The 24,250-nt window shown below is 30.4% G+C and overlaps 3 protein-coding genes and 2 long non-coding RNA genes across 6 annotated transcripts; 3 read left to right on the forward strand and 2 right to left on the reverse strand.

Annotated features, from left to right (window-relative positions):
• Positions 1–1,711: 1,711 nt before the first annotated feature.
• On the reverse strand, positions 1,712–15,446 carry LOC139995086 (sorting nexin-14). 2 transcript variants are annotated; one of them, XM_072018240.1, is made up of 9 exons: positions 15,189–15,445; positions 13,745–13,988; positions 13,049–13,438; positions 5,675–5,987; positions 5,394–5,549; positions 5,148–5,272; positions 5,005–5,066; positions 4,036–4,880; positions 1,712–3,954 (listed from the first exon to the last, which is right to left on the reverse strand). In XM_072018240.1, the coding sequence occupies exons 1-9, from the start codon at positions 15,308–15,310 to the stop codon at positions 3,551–3,553; spliced, it is 2,661 nt and encodes an 886-aa protein (XP_071874341.1). In that variant the 5' UTR covers positions 15,311–15,445; the 3' UTR covers positions 1,712–3,550. The 2 variants fall into 2 exon arrangements, with proteins under 2 accessions (XP_071874341.1, XP_071874342.1); XM_072018241.1 differs by having other exon boundaries at positions 3,632–3,979; positions 15,189–15,446.
• Positions 6,612–7,926, forward strand: LOC139995093 (uncharacterized). Its single transcript, XR_011801860.1, has 2 exons — positions 6,612–7,317; positions 7,433–7,926. It is a non-coding gene; the product is annotated as an uncharacterized lncRNA (long non-coding RNA).
• On the reverse strand, positions 9,727–10,942 carry LOC139995094 (uncharacterized). The gene is made up of 2 exons (XR_011801861.2): positions 10,851–10,942; positions 9,727–10,773 (listed from the first exon to the last, which is right to left on the reverse strand). It is a non-coding gene; the product is annotated as an uncharacterized lncRNA (long non-coding RNA).
• LOC141445891 (mucin-6-like) lies at positions 11,006–12,720 on the forward strand. The gene is made up of 3 exons (XM_074112083.1): positions 11,006–11,109; positions 12,122–12,246; positions 12,335–12,720. The coding sequence occupies exons 1-3, from the start codon at positions 11,058–11,060 to the stop codon at positions 12,428–12,430; spliced, it is 273 nt and encodes a 90-aa protein (XP_073968184.1). The 5' UTR covers positions 11,006–11,057; the 3' UTR covers positions 12,431–12,720.
• A 1,770-nt stretch (positions 15,447–17,216) lies between the features above and the next one.
• Positions 17,217–23,864, forward strand: Rab8 (RAS oncogene family member Rab8). Its single transcript, XM_072018257.1, has 4 exons — positions 17,217–17,725; positions 19,666–19,726; positions 19,996–20,341; positions 21,645–23,864. Exons 1-4 carry the CDS (start codon positions 17,602–17,604, stop codon positions 21,741–21,743), a joined length of 630 nt encoding a protein of 209 aa, XP_071874358.1. The 5' UTR covers positions 17,217–17,601; the 3' UTR covers positions 21,744–23,864.
• The last annotated feature ends 386 nt before the right edge of the window (positions 23,865–24,250 follow it).

The following is a 24,250-nucleotide window of genomic DNA, read 5'->3' on the forward strand; positions in this document are numbered from 1 at the left end:
CCAAAGTCATACTACTATTTAAATTTGTTTACTTTTTTAATATTTAATTTGTTCGCTTTTTTATTTTGTATTTATTTTAATTTGAATTAATTACCTTTCTATTATTATTATTTTCCTATGCTCAATTTTTTCTTTAACATAAAATCATTCCAAGTCGGAAGGTTTCGTAGAATGATAGAAGGCAGGAATGAAAAAATTCGTGAACGAGGAAAAAGCAATAAGGTTACAAACACGCACTATAATTTTGCGTAGTAGCCTCGTGCAAATACTTAGTCTCCTTGTGAAACTAAAAAAAAAAGAAAGAAAAAGAAAATGACTTTGCCAAGTAAGAAAACTTACGCACATAAAACATGGTTATTAATTTACATTCATATATACATATACGTATACATAATATACATATATATAATATACGACGGAAGAGATGTACCGTACGGTGTGCCAATTTTTTAATTTTACATCAGTTCGAGTATCAAACGAAAATGTATATTTGTACATCTTCTCTAGAGAGGTGAGCGGAGCAGTGTCCAAACTCCACATTGTTTTACGCATTGTCTATTGCACATCGACTTCGGATTTGAACGTAACGGATTTTTTACATCGATCTCATATATAAGTTCTCAATCAAAATCGATTACGCGATATCGAAGAAATCGAGATCTTTGAAAAAAATCAAACTTCACCTGAGAATTCATTCAGTTATCGTGAATACGAATCGTAATAATAATAATCAATAAAAATAAGTATTGCATTAAACTGCGGACGTGTTCAATTTTTCACAGTTACGAACGACTCGCAAAGTACCTCTTTAATTCAGGCTAATCGTTTTACTGTTACATTTTATTGAATATAATGCATAACCTACCAAGCACCTTTTCTGTAGCCATATGTATTACGTAGAGTGATAGAAAATTTTCATTTTCATTCATGGGTAATTAATCGTATTCCATATACAGATCGGCGATAAAATTCCGGAAAATATTTTCATACACTTCCACTGGACACAATTCGGGATTTTTCTATTTCTTCGATATATATAGGTTTCGTAACGAATTTGAATCGTTTTTACTATCGCTCAAGGATACGCGAATGATGATCGTCGATTCTTTCAAATTGTCGTATCATTGTTACGAGCTATAATTTTGCCCACACGTCTAGACACAGAGAAGCATGTAAAACACTGCAAAGAAAAAAAACTTGTATGTAGTTGAGCACAGAGTAAAATGAAAAAAAAAGAAAAAAAGAATTGTGTCAAATCGTTAAGATGATGATGTCTTTGCATAACCGTATATCGAAATAACGAAAAATGGTGTACGACCTTTTTTAACCATACATTACCTGTAAACACCAATATACTCGATCTATGTTTATATACGTGTTTTATATTAACAAAGAATACATAAGGCGACAAACAAGAAAACGTTACGTAACTGAAAAAAAGACGTATAGAGAAAATTGTATGTAATGATACCAGTAGAATCTGGATAAAATATACCATACTATCTATAAGAAACGAGCGTTTTATTTCTACAAATGATTCAATATTTAATCTTTGTTTTTTTTTTTTGTTTTTACATAATTACAGGTTTTAAAAAAGCTTTTAGATTAGGAATATAGAATGCAGGGTTTATTAACAATATATTGACAGTACTTTCATCAATGATGTGTGATGGCACTATTCATAAAAGGCATCAGGAAATGAAGAAGAAAATATGTTTAATTCAGTTTTTATTTGAATTTTTAAATGTATATTTATATTATGTATGTATAATTTGTTTAGTTAAGGGGGTATTCTAACTTAGACTAATATTTATGTTTTTATTTGTGTCTTTTTACAGAAGTGCACAGTAGGACTAAAAAAGTAACAGACTGTTACACAAAATTTGATATAGCCTAGGAACATTACATATATTTACAGTGCAATAATTTCATAAAAAATTATTACTGCTATTTTATAAACTATCTTATATATTTTACACATCTTTTTGGATTAGTTTTTCATGACTAGTTATGTAACATTATAATCTTCAAAAGCTCCATATTAATTTAGTTATATACACACTTTGTCAAAAAGATAACTCAGGTGTGTTATCTTCAATTTCTCGATGACGCATGTAAAGTTCTTCATCTGTAACGTATAATATCAAAACATTATGAGCTCAAAATATGCGGCTCGTTGAAAATAATTAAAAATATTATGAGGTTTAGTATGTAACAAAGAAAAACTATTCCATACTAAGGTCGAAATGATAACACACTCTGTTAATAGAAATTATTCAGTAGTTCATGATCTATCAACGAGTAAAGATTACAGTACAATATTATATAAATTTGTATGTGGGACGCGGAAAAAAATTAAACGAGTCTGAAAAAAAGCAAATTCTTGAACTAAAACAACATCAGTTATTAGTAGCAAAAATATCGAAAGTAATAAGATGAAGTCGTAGAGTAATACACAATTTCTTAAAAATTGTTGAAGATTATGGCAAAAAGGAAAATACTGGTCAGCCGTCATCGTTATCCGATCGTGATAATCGAGCAATTTTGGGTGTAGCTTCCAACTCGCAGTTAACAACGAAGCAAATAATGGAAAAATCTAGTGTTAGTGCCAGTGTTTCGAGTGTTCGTCGAGTTCTACTATCCTGCAAAGATATTAAGAGGCTAAAATTGAAAAAGAAACCTTCGTTAACAACGAAACACAAAGTAGAACGTTTACGCTTTGCAAAAGAAAGAATGCATTGAAAAAAGAAATGGAGAAGGGTACTATTTTCAGATGAAAAAGATGAAATGGGAGGGGGTAGCGTGATGGTTTGGTTATTTCGACAAGACAAGTATCAAGTTCATCGTTGAGAGAATGAATAGTGTCTGATATATAAATTTAATCAAAGAACAAATAAATAATCATGCAGAACGCATTTCTGAACCTGATTAAATATTTCAACAAGATAATGCATCTGTACAAACATCAAGATTGGTCCAATCATATTTTAATGAAAATAATATATCTATTTTGCCATGGCCTGCACTCTCTTCGGACCTTAATATTATTGAAAATTGCAGGGCAGAACTTGTTCACGGCGTATACGCGAATGGAAAGCAATATCAGTACGTACAAGAATTAAAAAATGCAATTGTAAGCGAATGGGATACGTTAAGTCAAAATTACATCCAGAAACTATATAAATCGATACCAAATCGTACAATAGAAGTAATAGAAAATAAAGGGGGATGTACCCATTATTAAATAAGTATATATGTTTGATAACTAATTATTGTTAGTTACAATTTAAGTTGATTATTATTTTCTTATTGTACATGTGCTATCATTTCGTTCTTAAAATAAAACAATTTTTTTTTTTTTTTTGTTACACCCTAAACCTCATAATATTTTTAATTATTTTCAACGAACCGCATATTCTGAGCTCATAGTGTTTTGATATTATACGTTACAGACGAGAAACTTTACACGCGTCATTGAGAAATTAAAGATAACACACCTGGGCTATCTCTTTGACGAGGAGTGTATGTATATATCATATGCATATACAAGTTAAACTGTAAGTTCTGGAAATATATTTATCAAAATCTGGTCCAGAAGAACATATGCCAGATGCTTATTAAGCGGTGCATTTTGTAACGAATCCAAAATAGAATCCATTATTTCAATCCATGGCTTATAAAATACCATTAACCAATAAGGCAACAAACCATACAATCCTGTTTTTGCTATTTCATAGTAATGCCGGCGATTCACTTGAGATGAATCCTTCTTCTCACACAATACCTTTGTGTGCAGAAGTTTTACCACAGTCGCTGCACGACCACCGCTTAGAAGTTTTGCCAAAGCGTTGTAGAGTAGAACGTTGACATATGGATCTACTTTCGCACGTGATGATGAAGCAATCATCCATAGAACTCGAGAAATCATCGATGGAACTTCCAGTAACCTCACCACTGAAACAGTAATACCCACTAAACTCTATTTATACAAGAATGAGGCACACATTATAAAGACTTATAATATAAAACATTTACCAGCATCTACAATACAGAAAGAAGCACCCTTAACGTGAGAACGTTTTAACGAAGGAGAAGGTAAAGTTCTAAAATAAAGATCCAAATCAAGATTGTTTCCAAATACTCCAAACTGAAGATCACGACGTCCTTTTTCCTCCGTTTCCTGTACAGTTGATTCGTTCGCTGGTTCAACTCCAATATCAGTATATTCATTTTTAATATTAGTCGAGGCCAGAAACACTGCCAGGAACTTGTCCAAATTTTGACCTTTCTCTTTTCTTAATTTGTATGCCATACTTTGATACAATATACCAATATCTGGTGTGCTATAATTTGTGAAGTAAGGCTTCAAATTTGGCACAGTCAAGAAATTATACAACAACTCGCTACTCCTGAGCACTGGTTTTGATAGTAATTTTTCCAGAAAATCTTCATATCGTTGCCTATTAATAGCACAGGATGAATGAGGATTCTTTCTTGATGGTAATGGCGAGTCGCTCAATTCTTTGTCACCATGAAACTCTGCCAATCGTGTTCGTAAAATGTAGAAATCTTGATCACGACGTAACACAGTCCAGGATTTTCCTTCGGAAATATTATTGACAGCGATGACATAATAATATAATGTTTGATTATCTCCAGTTTCAATGTGCGGAATATTGACTCGCCATGTTGTTAAATTCCTGTGGGAACTGTCATCGGAATATTTAATCTCGCTATAAGAACGGGAAGGGTAATCTATTTCTTCGCCTTGATATATATCTTGATATGACATTCCGTCTATCGTCGATAATCTCAAAACGTCAATCTTCGGAAAATGGTTTCCAGTCTTTGAAGATGCATTTGCGGATCCACTAGTAACACTTTAAATAAAAATTAGACACATTTTAAAATATAGAAAGTTGAAGAACTTGCCTAATTATTTTGAGCAGTGTATAATGTTGACAACTGTACATGTTATTATGTCTATAAATGCAAAAAGATTACCTCAATCGTGGTGATTGCTTAACTCGACTTGGAACTGGTTGTCCACATAACAAATCATACAACTGCAACGTAAAATAAAGATGGAATTATTATGAGAACGATTATATAGGAAATAAAGAACAATTGCTCTTCAATTTTCTTACCTGATAGCTATGATGGAAAGATGGTAGGCAAGTAGATTCTAATAAAGCATGCGCTTCTTGATGTGCTTGATAAAATGGTCGTGAAGTCCTCATTTCCTGAATCTTCTTTGGACCTCTTTCTAAAACTAGAAGTGTTGTTGACATACAATGTAAGAGCTGAATATTTTGTAGCATGTTATGTTGATAATATATAAATATAAATTGCATGTATATTGCAGGTGAATTCTCAAAACAAAGTATTCTTACTTTGGCATATGCCCATAGATATATCTCCTGGTAAATGTAAATATTCTGGACCTTCAGGATCTAGATATGTTGCATACATACTTTGAATATCTGTGTACAAACTACTTTCTGCGTTCGAACTCATTTCTGGATTTAACATACGCTTGCTTAGATCATCTGGAAATAGATATATGTATTAGAATTTATCAAATACTTTTACTACAAAAAAGTGTTATTTTTAAAAGGAAAATTTAATCTGTGCTACTATTTTTATTTATCACCATGTATAAATATGTATTTACCAATGTCTAAACAGAACTGAAAGAGATTCATAGGGCCATTCTCTTTGATGTGTTGCATAAACATGTACAATAAACGAGGATCATTTAAAACTTCATCCAAAGAGGGTTTCAGGTGATTCTGCGTGTTTTTTGGCATCATTGGAATGGTCATCCAGCATTGCAACATTGGTACATTAACTGCGTCCACTTGATTAGAAATTGGAACATCGCGATGAGTTGATAACGCGACTAACGCATTTATATTGTCTGGATCAGCAATCGCATCTATTGCTGGTAGCAAAATCCAATTGGCCAAAATTTCTCGAAGTATGACCTGAAAGTAAAATACAGATTTACACTCCCCTTTCCACTTTAATCATTATCATCATCAATAAAAAGGAATATCACGCTCGTGTTGAAATTTTTTATAGCTGATTACGCTAATTTCAACAACAAATTTTGTGCTGAAAAAAAATATCGTTATTCTAGCTTCTTCCGCTCTTTACAAAAGAGCTACATGAGTATACAGGGTGAGTCAGTTAAAAGTTGAAGCTAAAATTTGTTCGATATCATCAATTATATTGAAAAATGTTTCAGATGAAAGTTGAATGCCTGCAAAGAGGATACATTCTGGTGTTAGTTTTTCTGTAGGTGGGCGTGTAAAGGTCATGTGAAGGTCAACTTCGCTTTTTTAAATGAAATCATACATTTTTTAATATACTAAACAATACAAATCGAAATTCTTTATGAAAAAAAAACTATTAATCTACTTGTGTCGAAAAACTATTAGTTTAGTAGATATTCTAGCTTTTATTTTGTAAAACTTTTCGTATGAAAGACAAAGGAGGACGTAAAAAAGTTACTTAGGTTAGTGTCCATGATAACATATTTCAAGCTGATCGAAATCGATGAGGTGGCCACTTTTCTGCATAATTACCAAACATTTTTCAATATAATTAATAATATTATAGAAAACATTTCAGCTTTCACTTTTAGGTGATTCACTCTACATATATTTATGCAATATCAGGAAAAAGAGTACGATAAATAACCTTTTAACTAAGCATATACTTATTAATTGATACTAAAGTGAGCAAGAGGAAAATATTGAGAACACAAAAAAACCAGAAACCCCGTCGGACAAGATATATCTTTAATTCGCCGAGGAAACAGAAGAAAATAAAACCAAAATTCTATTAAGAAGCCACAGATTAGAAGGATACAATGACAGAAATGAAAAGAATAGAAAAATGTGTTAATTTGATTCGCAATCTTTTTTCAATCAATTTACATTATTAAATTCAATCCTTTTAAACATTCTGATAGCTATGAAACGGGACTCCAAGGATTCGCTTAATATTTCTTCCCTCATTATTCCTTTCACCAAGATCCTGTAATTTTATAAAATCGAAAGGAATTAAAATATTTATAGTAACAATATGATAAATTATTATACTAAATCCTTGATTGGTCAAAAAATTGATCGATTTGAAACAATTAAGAAATGCAAGAGGGTGTGAATGTATGACATTCATCGTAAAAGTGAAAAAGCCGGCTCGATACGTCTGTCACCTTGTAAAACAACAACAATAGTTATCTTCGCGTTTAATGAACAGAAAAATTGATATACCTGAGTGGCAACAAGGCTAAAAACATTCGCACAGGTAAACCCTATAATAAAGATACAATTAGCTATTCGATAAAGCCTCGCATAAATAACGACCAACTATCGAATAGTTTATCACATCTGGTTATTTATGTGCACGTGTTATCTTTAAGGAACATACCCATGCGACTAAATACGTGTTCTATGATAGAAACTGCGATATAAAAATTGAGAACATGGGAATCAAAATCGAAAGAGGCGTAAAGTAAACGAATATACTCGATAGAGTCACCATGCTTCGATGGCTTGTACTTTCTCTGCCGGTTGTCACGGTTCTTGGCATTTGTAAATATTTGATATACGTTCATATATCCTTGCATGGAAATTGGATCATCTGCAACTGTTCCCTTTGCTTTTTATCTTTATTTTCCTCGAGACAATCCAAAACACATATTCCTCTCGTTATTTTCACATGAAATGAATATTATAAGTAGTGTGTATAATGATTTTCAACGAAGAAATATATAATAGGATAGAAAAAAGAACTAACGTTATAGTAATTTCAAACAAGAATCACCCAATTGTGCCATTAGCTACGGACCATTTTGTATATTATTTGGACTGAAATTCCTTTATATCCTCAAATATTTAACTAAATATCCTTTTTCGTAAAAATTCCAAAAAAAAAGATTGTAGGAAAAATGAACATGAACACATATGTGGATCACTTTGTGAGTCAACTTGCGATAGTAATGGTTAGGACCCGAATCCTTTATTGTGCCCTAAAATCGTAAATTTTCGTAATTATTATTATTACAATATCGATACATTCACGTCATAGTATCTATATTCTGACAATGACAAATTATATTCTGATAAATTCTTTTCAGGTATGCAGTAAACTCACTAAAGTTTGTAGGTGTATAGATGGCACTGTTCGAAACAAAAGGAACAAAACATGTATACCTCTGGACGATTGTCTGTAATAAACACGCGCATTACTTATAATTCATCCGAATTGATCAACTTCATTTTTATATGAAGTTATCAACCTCGTATTATCCAGGTACACGATATATATATAAATTTATAATTTTATAATTCATATAATTCATAAATAACTGAATTCCAAAAAAATGTTATGTAACTGAATTAATGGAATGATCAGCATAACATTTCTGAGTATTTATAGAGTGAAGTAACTGTTTGTATTATATCTGTATATGTATCAATAAAGAATGTTCTTAAAACATATTTAATGTTTATTAAATAAAGATGAGTGATTTAATAAGAAATATTTTCTTAATCCACATATAGACAAACTTACACAGGTGTACTCAATTATCACCGAAAAATCCGAATGTTCAAAAACGTTGATACGTTAGTACACCGATATGTGAGGAAGAAGAAAAATGTCAGGAAGTGGCAAGGCAAAAATGGGGAAACTGGTCTTTGAACGTTTACCTACTCACACGCTAAAAACGCTGGCTAAATGTATGCATAAATCACACACACTATACCTACACACTACACACATACGTCTGAATCATACAAGTTCGACTATACAACCTCCACGAGATGTACGTTGTATTATTCTAATACCGGCGGCACGCACACTTTTCATCCAAAATTCAATAAAACGGCGAAAGAAAATCGTACATCAACTTTATACGAGTCGTTGTAAAAGGAAAACCCCAATCCTCAAGTCCGTGATGATTCTAGTCGCCAAAAAAATTGTTAATGCCTGTAGAATCGATTGAATTTGACACATTTTCGAAACGAAGAAGCATCTTCGCTATCTCACTCTGCCACATGATATAAGAACTTTGTGGGATAATTAAAACCGAGCCCAAAATGATCGTCGTATGTTTTCTAGTTACGAAGTTAGAACAGTTGAAATATCATCAATTCTTCGGCGAAAATCGACCGTTCCTTTAAGCACATCAGTGTATTTTCGTACCGATCCTAGAAAAGCTGAGTCTTCATCTGCACATCTAATTTCTTTACTGTTCTAGGCTTTGAAAACGCGTAGAAAAATGTTGGGTTACTTATTAAAGTCTTTACTATATTGTACAACTAGCTTCTAGCAAAAGATAGTTACAAGTTACAAGTGTATATGTCGCGGATAAATGGGCATGGTAATATATTATCTTAGGGTTTCGATTGTTCAGTTTTGACGCACTGGCAATGCGAAACCAAAAGCAGTGTCGAAGTAACACCGAACAGAAGTTAGGCCGACTTGTGCATTCTTTTGTCTTACCAACTTCCTAATTCTGCTGCATCATATCATCGTCTCCTCTCAGTTTTGTCTTTCTCGCTCTTATAACCACCATTTCTTTCTTCGCAAATTATTTCACCTTTGTTTCATTCTTTCTCTCTATCTGTCTTACTCCTTTTATTACCACGGTCTTTTTCTCTCTTCCTTTTTTATTTTTTCCATTCCAGCCCCCTTCTTTTCTTCTCCAACTTCTTTCTCCCTTTGGCTCACTTTAGCGTTTCCTTTTCCTATTCCACTCCCCATTTATTCGTTTCCTCTTTCCATATTCTTCTGTCTTCCATCATCTCTTCCCTCCATTCCTCCATCTATCTTCTTCTCTCCTCCCTTGTCTCCTCTTCTAGCTCTTTGATCTGTTCCGTCTAGTTTTCTATCTCTCACCGATTCATCTCTCCTTTCACTTCCCCTTTTGTTGATCTCTCCTTTTTTCTCTCCTCCTCAATGTCCAAGAATCTCAACGGTTTACCTACCTCCTGCTCTTTCCTCCTTCTCTAGTCTGCTTGTCTTCGCGCCACTTCAGTGCTTTCTGTTCTTTCTAACCTTACTATTTTATTCACCTCATACTGTTCTCCTTTCTTCTTCTGATCTCACTCTCAGCTTTTCTGCTATCTCTATTGTTCTCTTCTTTCTTTCGCCCCTTTCCTTCCTCACTACACTCATTTTGCTCATCTTTACTTCTTTGCTTCTGTATTTCTTTGCTCTGCAATCTCCAGTTCTGCACGTGTTTACCTTACCAGTTCTTCCATAACTGAAATTCAACTCACAAATTCCGCAGGATTGATGATTGAGTCGAAAGGGAATTTTAGCTCGCTTCTTACTACATCTTACTATATTGCTTCTTAATTAAAAAACGCGGTGTGGAGTCACACGATGACTCTTTGTGATGTTCTCATGATTCCTCGGTTGCTTATACCTGTACCGTGAAAATCCGAAAATTTTAACATGGGAAGGAATTAATTTCCTTAAAATGTTTGGCAAACATTGCTCATCGAATGTTCTCACGGCTCAATGCTAGCCATGTCTTCTGTATCGCTTTAGATAAGGGATATTCTTGACTAAAAGGTTCTCTGTGTGTTCTCTGTGTGTATTTGAAGAAGTTTCAAGGCCGCAAGTTCTGAAAGATATCCTTCACCCAAAACACACTCGTGAAAATAAAAAAGCCGGCTCGATACGTTTGCCACCTTGTAAAAGAACAACAGTCGTTATCTCCACGTTTAATGAACAGAGAAATTGACATACCTGTATGACAAAATTAATAACATTGATAAGGCTAATCTTATAATAAAAATGCAAATAGTGGTTTGATAAAACCTTACATAAACAACGACCAACTGTCAAATAGTTTATCAAATCTTGTTATTTATACGCGCGTATTATCTCCAAGAGAAAGACACGTACGACCAAATACATATTCTATGAGAGAAACTGCAGTATAAAAATCGAGGATAACGGTGTCAGCTTTACAAAGTCGAGGAAGAGCTCAATAGGTGTAAAGTAAACGGATATTCTTATCGGAAGATACTATGTCTCGATGCTTAGTAGTTCCTCTGCTTGTTGTCATGATTTTTGGTATTTGTAAGTATTTGATATATGTTGATGTATACTTGCATGGAAATTGGATCGTCTTTAACTTTCCCTTCCTTTTTTTACTTGTTACTTTTCCTCGAGACAAAACATATATTCCTCTCATTATTTTGACATGAAATGAATACTATAAGTAGTTTGCATAATGATTTTCAACTAAAAATATATAATAGAACAGAAAAAAGGAATATTAGAAAACAAAAGAACTAATGTTGTAATAATTTCAAATTTTGAATATATTCTCGCCTTGGAATATCTATGGTGTTAAAAAAAAATATTTAAATAATTTAAGAACATATATACCAAATATAGTTAGACACGACTTGACATATTACCTTTATATCTAAGCTATTACATTTCGTATATTCTTTGCTATTGTAACTAATTAATATCCTTTATGTAGTATAAAGTGTTTACATATTCTTAAAGAGAGACGAGTATTTTTTTATTTGAATAATTACGTTTTCTTATTCATTCAGATACTGAAGATTTTATTGTACAAGGTGATCCGTAATTGGTGGCACAGAGTAAATTTAGTATAGTATAGGCACAGATAAAAGTGGGAAGAATCTTTTCTCAAAATCATTTTTTTTAGGAGATTTCAATATCACCGATACGTTTTTGAATAGAATTCTACATCTCTACCCACATAAATACCTTAATACCTTTGGATAGAAAATAAAAAATATACTGATGGTCTTGAAATCTCTTAAAAAAATAACCTTGAGAAAAAATTCTTTCCATCGTTACATGTGCCTCTTAAAACAGTTTAACTTTGTTCTGAGAAGTTCTCATATCATCCATATAAGCATATAAACACAAATAAGGTAGCTATTTAGATGATCTTATTTATTTGAGACACTCTGTATATCATTCGGACTGGAACTCCCTCATATTCTCAAATATCTATTAATTATTAATGTAATTTTACGAATTCTGTGGGAAGGTCAAAATTATATCTTTTTCATCTTCGTCTATGTTATTCATAAATACCTGAAATTAGATTCAATCCAAGACTCGACTGCCGGAACAGAATGTCCAGAAAATCAACAAGAACATATATGTGGAACACTATGCGAGCCAACCTGCAGTAATCCACAACCGAATCGCAGGTTTTGCCCTCGAATCGTGAGTGTTCGCAATTATTAATTATTATTAATACGATATCAATACACTGCATCATAATATTTGTTTTCTGATAATAAATTCTTTTCAGGCATGCACTAGAGCCACTAGCGGTTGCAGGTGTATAAAGGACACTGTTAGAGATACAAACAGTACACAATGTGTGCCACTGGATCAGTGTTCGTAATAAACACACGCATTATTTGTAATTGATCTCAAATGATCAACTCCATTTTTATATAAAGTTACTAACTTCACATTATCAAGGTATAGAATTAGTATACGATTTTTCAGAGAAGAAATGCTATTTTTATAAATGTATCTTATAATTTATGAGTAGGTAGTATAAATAATTGAATTCCAAGGAAAATAAAATAAAAAGTTTATGTATTTTAAATTATGAAGTTAATCAGCATAGTTTCTGAGAGTCCATAAAGTAGTGAGTAGAGTAACAATTTATATGTATATACATCAATATGGTCAAATATATTTTCACACTGACTCTAGAAAAACTTAGTCGTTTATGTCCACGCCTAATTTTTTTACTGTCCCAAACTTTCAAAAAACGTAAAAAAATTCTGGGATGCTGATTGTAATCTCTACTATATTGTACAATCAGTTTTTAGTCAAACATTTAAAAGTTTTCACAGAAAGAATAAAAATTTGCTTTGAAGGAATTCACAAGTGAAATTTCGTTTAAGGTATATCATAAGCAATTTATGAAAGAGAAATTCACAATGATCTTCTCTTAATAATTATTAGTTCGATTTCATAAACGTTTATAAATAATTCTACAAAAGCTTACCTTGTTGTTAGTAGACACATGGATGGCAGGCAATAGATACGGTATAAACGCTGTTACAATTCCTCTCAGATAATTCAGCTCTGCCTTACGCGAGTAACTCGCTGGATGTATCTCACGACCAAAATGGTCGATCAGTTGATTTCCGAAACAAGATGTATCCGACAAATCCTTCATCTTTGTGCGTAATGTTTTCCAATCTTGAGCATGTTGCAATATTAGAGGTATTAAATGGTAAAACACCACATTGGACACGTCTGTGCGAAGCAACCGAACTGCAATATCTTTCGTTGCAGTAGCTGTGGCCAAACGAAGTTGTTGTACGAACGCTTCGTTCGTCGAAAAATCCGAGTACCATGCACAAACATATTTCTGCAATAAATCTTCCAGAAGCTGTGGAAACAAATTTTATATCTATTCTTTTTTTCGTTTGATATATATATATATGAAGCGTGACAGTAATTAAATAGGAACTTTATTTGTTAATTTTTGCCGGAAAATTTTAAGGTAAAATGGAAGTGCAATTACAGAAACGCAATTAAATTTCATTACAACAAAAGATAAGAAAATAAAATTGCCGCAAATTTAATTGTTACAAGGATGAGAGAAACGCAAGCAAAATTGTTGCAGAAATAAAAGGAAAATTTAAAAACTAAGAAACTTTAGGAAGCATGCAATTGAATTGCAATGATTAATTACTTGTTCTAATGCATGGTCAAGATCCTTCGGTATTTTCACTTTCGTCGAATGTGGTAACAATTTATGTCTCTTGCAGCTATTATTACTGCAAACGCTGCACGGATCCTTGATTTCATAGGTTGGATTAAAACTATCGCTTATTGCATTTAAATTCACGAGTGCCACTCCGACATATTCTAATATAACGAGCCCATAAAAGACACTGGTTATATAGAGACAACACACGATAAGTATCCATATGAAACTGAAATTCGTAGATAAATCAGGCAATTATTATATTCTTTAACCGAACAATTTAATAATTTAAATTAATTTTGTAATGTCTCGTAAACTTGTTGCTTATTATATTCCTTATTTTTTATTAACAAAAGAATTAATAAAATGTGGAAGGATTTCAGCTTTTGACGCTGTGATAATGATAGTAAATCTACCACTAAATCTGTATAGTCCATTAGATTCAGGAAAGAACTTAATAAATCTTACACAATTTCTGTTTGCGTCAAAACTGTACCAAAGATTATAAATTATTTAGTTAACGATTTAGGTAAATGAGTAATTGTACAGTGTAGCTAATAACTAGACTGTGGATGTTTATGCATTTATAAAATATTTAAAGATGTAAAAAATTGCAGAATATACTACATAAAATATCCAAAGTAGAACTCATACTAGCATGCGTATATTGAAAAAAATGATATAATCAAAGAAATATAAGAAATATAATCAAAAATAATAAAAAACATTCTTCTTGAAAAAGCTGTGAAAAATTAGAAGGTAATGGAAAAAATCTAGAAGGTAATGGAATACATAATAGAATGTACAAGTTAGTTAATAGTGCAAAAAATTAGAAATTGATGTAGCTCCTCTTCCAAATAAGCCCTACAATTTCATTGATCATTATATGATGCCAATAAATCTGAAATTCTGTATTACATTACATAATCCATAAACTTAGCTTAACAATATTTTTGTAACTAATGATATTATTATAATTACCCAGTATAATCTTACATTTTTTATCTAATTCGTAACAGGTTGCTCATCATACAAAATTATGTATATACTTGTAAATGCATAAATGTATGCATATTATTACCAGTTGCCATACACTAACTTGTCGTCCATTATGTTCAATTACATGTAATAATATAAATAACAAAAATTGTTAAATATACAATTTATCATTTATATAATTGTATAAAATCTTTATATAAAAACAAATATTATTTTTTATGTTCATTTCTACAATAAAATATTACTACTTTAAAATCGTAGAATGATATTTTTACAATAATTTAACACAAAATTACATAAAACTAGAGATACTGTAATAATAAGATAACCTGATACCAAAATAACAATAATCAAAAGACGTAAAAAATAAGTGATTAAAATTAAACATATAATTTACTAGTAATAAAATATAAGTATTTAAATCACTTACCTTTCGAATACGATCAAAATAAACGCAATTAGTATGAAAACAGTCACAAGAATTATTATATTACACACATTAATTATCGTCTTACAAAAGTCTTGTACTTTACAGACAGACACAAATGCCATTATTTTATTAAAAATTCTTCTTTCTCGAATTATGATAAAACATTGTAACCAAAGCAGAAAAGCACGTAAACATTTCAAACAACAACGAACTTCAATACGACGTTTTGGCAGATAACTCAGTATCAAGATACCACGTGACAAAAACATTCAATCTATCTATCTATGTGTATATATATATATATATATATATAACTTCGCAAAATTACGAATACTTAGCACATAGATAGTTTTACTTTTAAATATTTCTTTGTTTCTTAAATCACATAATGTAGCTATTAATAATAAGCAAATATCTTAAGTTTTCTACAAATTTTATTTAGCATGAAAAATTATTGACATTTATTTAGGTTTGCATTATATAGTTCTTACAATATTTTTATATATGTGAATGAATTACACAATTCTTAATAAGGAATTTCTCTTATTTATTTACACATTTTCTTATACTTCGAGGAAATTAATAAAAGTTTTTACTGAAATGTTAACATACATGTAAAATACAGAATATACACAAATACTAAATGACAGGTTTAAAATATTATATTTGTTAAAAATATTGTAATGTGTAATACAATAAGAATTTTGTACACACATGTACAAGTATTCAAACTTTCTGGACTACTTATAAAAAAAATACAATTTTAGTTAAACAAACAAAATATCATTAACAATAATACTTTGTGTAATAAAAATATCTTTTTTCAATTAAATGTTGTTTCCTTTTCTATTACTGTTTCTAAAATGTTACTTTTTTTACATTTATGAAACATTTATATCCTCGGTTAAAATACAGGAATGGAAGATTATAAGAAATGTATTATCATTTTGTTTCGCACTTTTCGTTTTGTTCTGGTTCTTGTGACCTTTTAAGAACTTCCCTTTTCAAGATCTGTGCTTTTTTTCTTTCTTCTTTAGTTCTTAATCGAGAATTTCTTCTTTCTTCCCTTGTCCTTACACGATTTCTTTTTGATATTGGGTCTGGGACAGCTGTATGAGGTTTTAAAATACTAAAGCACTTTGGCTCCTTCGATTTCAATAATTCTCTACGTTGTTTCTTTGACAATACTGGAGCTGTTGTAGAAACAACGAATAATTCTGAATTATCACGAGTAGCAAAAGAACCTAACCTCTCATCTAACCGAGAATCCTCCAAAAACTTATCAACATCTTTCATGTCTATATATTTACGCCATGCTATTTTTTTCTTTTTGGAAACTCTACGTTTTTTAGTACTAGCTTCAGTCATCTTATCGTAATTAATAAAATTATATCACGTACTGTAGCACTCAGTTTCTAAAAGATAATCTGATTTTCAATTTATTATCTGTTGGTTAGGTTTTTATTTATGTTTCGTAATTAGTGAATTTGTATTTGAAAGATATTCCTATGTCCATGAAAAAGGTACATTAGAAAGATAGTCTATATAACATGACATAAAAACTTCTATGAAAAGAACTGTAGCTTCAGATATGTGTCAAAAATAATTTATCTTATCTCTTAATCTCATTGATTTAAAAAATACAAATTCATTACAATGTAATGAAAATTCGAAACATAGAGAGCAACAAATATTCAATTCTTTCAAATCCTAACTTCAAAACTTCAGAAGCTTTTCGTTCTTAATAGTGACATTTCCAATTGTATTGCTTTACAGTGTTACGTCACTACATAAGCTTTTAAAACTTTCAAGATTTCCAAGTTTTTCAAGAATTTTAGGTTTCAAGATATCGAATGTTATTCGAATTGATTCGAATTTTGATAGTCTTGAAAAATATCGAATCATTTCGAAACTGAGGTTCGAATGCCCACTATTCTAGTAGTCTTCATATAAACTCGCCACAACGTAACTGGTCGCATGAAAATCCAGCTTGTTCCCGACACACGTGTTGCGTATGCGTATACACACGCGCGCATCACCTGTGGTGCGGTCAGAAGGCTGGCCACAACACCAGAGAAAAAGTTGTACTTACCGATGGCTGTCATCGCTTTTTCTGACAGATGTTTTTGCGTGATCTATCACACGAGCTCCGCCGTTTCCGAACAGATTCTGCCGATAGTCTCACCTTTAGACCTTTTCTGAACTCAATATTGTCGCGATAGTAGGGAGACAGATTCTAACCGAGTGTGCTCGCTTTTAAGTTTAAAGGGTGCGTCATTGGAATTCCAAGGATCACGATTACGCGAGAGAAGATCGTGTTAAAAAGGGGGCTGAAAGAATAAAACAGGGGAATATTAAAGAAGTGCGAGAAGAGATCACGTGAAATAAAGAGTGTGACTGAGGAACAAAGGGTATGGCGAAGACGTATGATTATTTGTTCAAGTTGTTGCTGATTGGTGACTCAGGGGTCGGCAAGACGTGCGTCCTCTTCAGGTTCTCCGAGGATGCTTTCAACACGACCTTCATCTCGACCATTGGTAAGTATATCCTTTTTTCTTTTCTTTCTCCCAACAGCATTTTCCTTTCTTACTTTTATTCATCTACTTTTGTTTACAGATTTGCAAGTAGTAGTACATATTTTTTCAATGAATATCAATGAATTACTCATCAAATCTTCATATACAATTGAAAGATTAATTATCAAGAGTATATTTCTCTTAATAATATCTGCTATATTACAAGTGTAAATTTAGTTGTATATTTGTTTCTTTTTAAGGATATATTCTTCTAGAAATCTAATTTAGGTGACCGCTGCTTATGCAATGATTATTTAAATACAGTTATTACATTTGTAGAAAGAATTTTCTTTATTAAATGCAGCCGTGTATTTTTATTTTGTGATCTCTATATCCTGAGTTCTTAATTTAGAGATTGTTTCCTTTTGTTTATTGAGATTTATTTATAGAAGGATTTTTATTTGTTTATTTGGTTGTTTACCTTTTGAAGTTTCATACATATATGTATATGTAATATTTATATTTCTCTATATATCTACTTAGCTATTTATATGTTTTACGAAATATTTGTGCAACTTCATAAACATTCTTATCTATATGTTTATTTATATACATACACAATAGTTACTGATTTATCTAAGATATTTTTGCTGTGTTTATTTCTTGTTTATTAATGTTTATTTTCAAAACATTCAAAATCTGAATATTAATTGCCTCAGCTTTCATTGTTCCTTAAATTATTTATTATAATTGATGCTCTTTAAAGTATACATATTTTTAATATGTATATTTACACTTGTGTGATTACTTACTTTATACCACATACCAATGTCTTAGGAGAAAAGATTTAAGTAATGAATTAATAGGAATATATTTTGTTACAATAATAACAAAATGTGTAGCAAATTTAATATGTTTCTATGTCAATCAAATTTTTAATCCAATTATATATTCAAGTAAATGAAAACAGATATTGTTACATGAAATAAGATCTATTGGAAATATCACATTACTTAATAGGTATATATTTTATATTGTATTATGTTTTTTTTTACATTTATGTAGATATTATTTGTTATCCAAACACGTGGCTTGAAGAAAAGTAAAAATTTTAAAAATAAGTTATAATTTAGTATTATTTAATATTGAAAAAATGAGAAAAATTTGATTATATATTTTTTTTATAAATGATAATTGTCAATCATAAAATTGTAAGTAAAATTATATCAAGTGCATAAAGTCAGATCAACCAATTATTAAGGCCACCTGACTATGTTTATTTGGACAGAGTATATTTAGCATTTAAAGATTAAAGTAAATATCAATTCTTATTTTCTTCTTAGCATCAAAAAATTAATATTAATAGAATGAATTCATATAAGCAAAGTATGTAATATTAATATTTATTTAATATATCAAATAATGTTTATTTAAAAATATAAGATATTCAATTTTATCTTTTGGAATTTTTTCTATCCCTAATCATTTTAGAGATATAATTCTATACAATTGTGTGAAACACCCTATAGAATAGCTTTGTATAGTCATGCAGAATAATAAATTTATGTTGATTTAAATGCATATTCATGCATGTTTAAACATTCATAGCACAACATAGATTCCTTTATTTGTAAATGTAATGCATAATACTTTTTGATTGTTTAAACTTTGATTTGAATCAATCTATAATTAAATTAAAAAAAGAATGTTTTTAGAGAATATATATATATAGATATTTCAGAATTATACTACAGAAAAACTACAGTTTTTATATTTATTAAAATATACTTGAAATAAATTTGAAATCCAATCTAATTCTTAAAGGCACAAATTTTTAATATTTATTGTGTGCAGAATATTAAGTGTATTTTTAACAGTTATGATATTATCTAATTTGTTTATTAATTCAATAAATTCTTTTGGCCATTGATTTATGTTACTTATTTATTTCATGCTTCCAGGAATTGATTTTAAAATAAGAACCATAGAATTAGATGGCAAGAAAATAAAATTACAAATATGGTAAGTACTAAGTAATTAAATCAGATTCTTAAGACTAAAATATTTCATAATATAACTATTAAAATGTAGTAATATAGTATTAAGATATAATTTTAATAAGAATGTCACAAATTTAAGATTGAATTAGTTTGTTCAAAATTGTTATATTTCAAATATTTTTGTCAAATAGACTTTATTTCATCAGAACATCTTTCGAAAGGAAATATGCTTTACTCTATATAATTTTCCTAATATTTCTTGGAATAAAGTTGTTTTATATGCCTTTAAAGGGATACAGCAGGCCAAGAAAGGTTTCGTACAATAACCACAGCATATTATCGTGGTGCAATGGGTATAATGCTAGTTTATGATGTAACCAATGAGAAAAGTTTTGAGAACATAAAGAACTGGATTAGGAACATAGAAGAAAATGCCTCTGCGGATGTTGAAAAGATGTTATTGGGCAATAAGTGTGAGCTCACAGAAAAACGGCAAGTTTCAAAGGAACGAGGGGAACAACTTGCTGTTGAATATGGAATAAAATTTATGGAAACCTCTGCTAAGTCCAGCATCAATGTTGAAGAGGCATTTTACACCCTTGCACGAGATATCAAGGCTAAAATGGAAAAGAAACTGGTAAATATCTTTTTTCGATATGGTTCTGCTTTCTTCTTTTGTCTTCTTCTGTAGTTGTAGAGCGATGAAAGGAAAAAAGATATTGATTAATAATTCTTTACTATTATAAGTATAATTAGCTAATAGTAAAAAATATAAAATTGGAAAAATTGACTGAACTTCCCAAAGGAAACTGTTTAAGTGTGTCACATTTAAATTTGAATCGAATAAAAAGTTTAATATATCAGTATATTTTAATCCTATGTTTAAAGAAATTATAAGAATCTCTATTGTCATAATTATATACTGAAACATGAATTATATACATATATATATGTAATTCTTTCAGTGGTAATTCTAGAACTCAATTTTATCATTTTCCAGAGATTAAAACTGATCTTGTTTAGATATAGTTTAGTGGCTTTCACAGTTATATTCTAGCAAATAGATATACACTGATTAACCACCATTTCTTTGTTTCCTGTGTCTGTTTCTCTGTGTTTGGTGCGGGTCTGTCTCGGCAGAAGGTAACTCTTTCTCTCTGTACACATTACATATTTTGCACGACTATTTGTAATTTATCTACATTTAATACTAACACTTAGTACATTGTATCAGAAAGTTAAAAAATAATTCTTTGCCTATTCTCAATACGTTATAAATTATGCTTTCTTCTTAGTTATTTTAAAATATTATTTATTATAAAAGATTTATTCAGATTCTTCTGATTCAGTGTCACTAATAATATATTATACTATATATGTATGCGTATTTCACTTTTGTCTATGGTGGAGTGTGTTCTTTTTATCAAACTACGCTTTTGTTATGTAATAGCATGCATATTAAGAGCTTATGTGGGCATGTTAACATGATAACTGTTTTATAAATTTCATTTCTTATTATTGCTTTTATATTTACCAACTTATATTCTTTTACTCTCATAGAAAGCCATATAGAAATATATGAATGAATATTTTATAGTAACATATGACACACTTTTAATATCCTTCATAATTCTTCATAATCGATATTGACAAGTACAAATTTTATTTTTGGTGTTTCAAATTATTTGTTATTAATACTTAGACTGTGGATTTGTATGCATTTGAAGATGCAAGAATACACAGGTCACATAATATACAAAAATATATAAAATATCCAAATTATAGTATTCTATAATATTTAGCAGCTAAAACAATTCCCTAATAAAGTTTCATCTTAATTTTAAATGATTAAAAATCCACATAAACATCCACAGTCTACTTTTACTTAAATAAACGGTATATTATATGAAATTAGTATCTAACAATTATTTTGAACACAGGAGGCATCAAATCCACCGAAAGGAGGAGGACATCAATTGAAAGCATCCGAGCCACAAAGGAAGCCACCAAGTTGGCTTGCACGATGCACTATACTCTGACCCATCAGCCGGCATATCCTCGACCGTCACCAACTACTCTTTACCTTCGGTCTCCTTCGCTCGCTGTACGTCGCGAGTACTTCTGTGATTTTACTCCTTGACGGCCACCTTCGTTTCCCTCCGTCGCTGCCGGTCTCTCTTTTTTACTGATTATTCATAGGAGCTCTTTTTATCCTGGAGGAGAAACTGCCTTTCCCCTCATCCTTTCCGAAAAGAAATTAAAAGAACAAAAAAAGTAAAAAAAAAAAGGAAAAAAAGAAACAAAAAAGGAGAAGAAGAAAAAAAGGCACGTTCAAAAGAGAATTTCCCGAAGGAAACGAATCGCGAATTGTGATAATTTTTGATAATTTTTTAACGACGCTCGAATACCACCTCGTAAGTCACATCGTTTCTACTTGTCATGTTTCATAACGAAATATTAGGAGTGCAATTGATCGAGCAGTCTTTAGAATGCTTACGCCGTGTAAAATTGATATACTGTCGAAGAAGGATAATCTTAACTTCTCGACCAGTCAATGAGCAATCTAGAAAATAAATCAATTTTTAGAATTGCGCGTCGTAAATAACGTGCAATTCTGCTTTTCGTTTATCGTGCGATTCATTTATATACGTTGTAAGCTTTGCTATAAATGAGGATAATAACGACGATAAGCTGGAAGTTGGCCACCCGTAGAAACAATAATAAATCGTTGATTTGTTTTTAACGTGTTAACTTATAGTGGCTCATGAAAGTATTCTAATAATTATCGCAGAACTATTTTGTGAATATATCACGTGTAATGTACGAAACTTTTTGGAATTTTGTTACCACTATAGCGAGACACGATTATCGTGATTATAATAATAAAATTTGAAATCGACTCGAAAGTGTATATAGAAATTTCAAGATATTTATTGCAAATATATAGTTAATGAAAAATTAGTACACAGCATGAATAGTCATCTTAAACGTAAGTGATAAAGATGAACTCTCTGAACATAGACAATTATTAATATAATGCATAATTGACTGTTTAAATACTTTTGTGACTTCTGTAAAATATATGCTTCTACTATCTTATAGCTTCTATGTACATTTTCAAATTTATTTCTTTATCAATATAATCATGCTATTTAGGTTTCATTACTGTACTAATAAAATTTCAAGATGTTTCCTATAACACACATAATATACCCATAAAAGGTTTTTGTAAATATCTGAATACTTTCATGAGCTGCTGTATATTTTGAAAATCTCTATTTTCATTTAAACGACCGTTCGATATTCAGCAATTTTGCTTGTATTAAAATTCGGCTATATTAAATCAATACAGATAAACATGAAAAATATAAGATGTTTTTATATTTTTATGTTCAGATGCTATGCATACGAAGTTTCTCCTCCACGTTTTAATTAATCAAGGGGTACGATTTTTTAACACATATTTTTTGCATTCGCTTTATTTAAATGAGTGAAAAAGGGAAAGAAAAGGAAGTAAACAAGAAAGATAAAGTAAAAGGAAGAAATTTCTCTCCGGCCAATGCACGAGAAATCTCTTCTTTTTTTGAAAAGCATTTCGAAGCTATTTCTTTATAAGACATTGTAAAAGCAAGACAAAAAAGAAGGGAGATGCGAATAGGTGAACAATGGGCGGTCATTTTTTATATATAAATATAAATATTTATATAGATATATATATACATGCATATATATCTATATACACATCGTCAAGTTAGCTTTTTCACCGGATCGAAGAAGAATTCCTCATTTTATTAATTCAATAATTAGCGCAAATTCAGAACTCGAAAAAGAAAAAAAAAGAAAATAAGACGAGAAGGCTCTTTCAATATTTTTGATTTAAACCCTTTTTATTCTTCCCTTTCTCTCTGTTGTTGAAGAAATAAGAAAAAAGGAAAACGAGAAAAAAATGGATAAAAGAAGTAATACAAAAAAGATGGATCACGGATTTCGTCTTCGTTTGAAACGCTTGTTGTAATAGTTTTCTTTTTCCAAAGAAACAGAGTGTTCTCTTTTTTTTTTTGTTTCTTGTTTCCTAAGAACGAGGAAAAAGGGATTCCAATCTGTTTCCACTTATATACTTAAAATATACGATTATTATAATACATTTTATATTAATCCTATTCGTCTATTTTTATTGTTATAACCCGCCTTTCCTTTGATATCGAGACGCGATCAATTTTTTAATTGTCAAATGTTATCGATTAGTTGCGAATAATGATAATAATGAGAATAATAATAATGTTACACGATTCCGTTTATATTGTTATTGATATTATTTATATAATTACGACTCAGCGTCGACGGTGACTTTTTTTAAATCTAGTATATATAAACGTAGTGCTATTTAAAGAAACAAGAAACTATGCGTCGCATACGAACAATATTTTTCTCTTTTCGTTTTAAGAAACTTTTCTTTCATGGTCAACCACTGTAATAGAGAGATCGCTGGAAAGCTTCCAGTTTTAGTTTTTAACAAAATGGAACAAATTGAAAATGGCAACGAACT

Source organism: Bombus fervidus, chromosome 15 (assembly GCF_041682495.2).
Source record: "Bombus fervidus isolate BK054 chromosome 15, iyBomFerv1, whole genome shotgun sequence".
Taxonomy (NCBI): domain Eukaryota; kingdom Metazoa; phylum Arthropoda; class Insecta; order Hymenoptera; family Apidae; genus Bombus; species Bombus fervidus.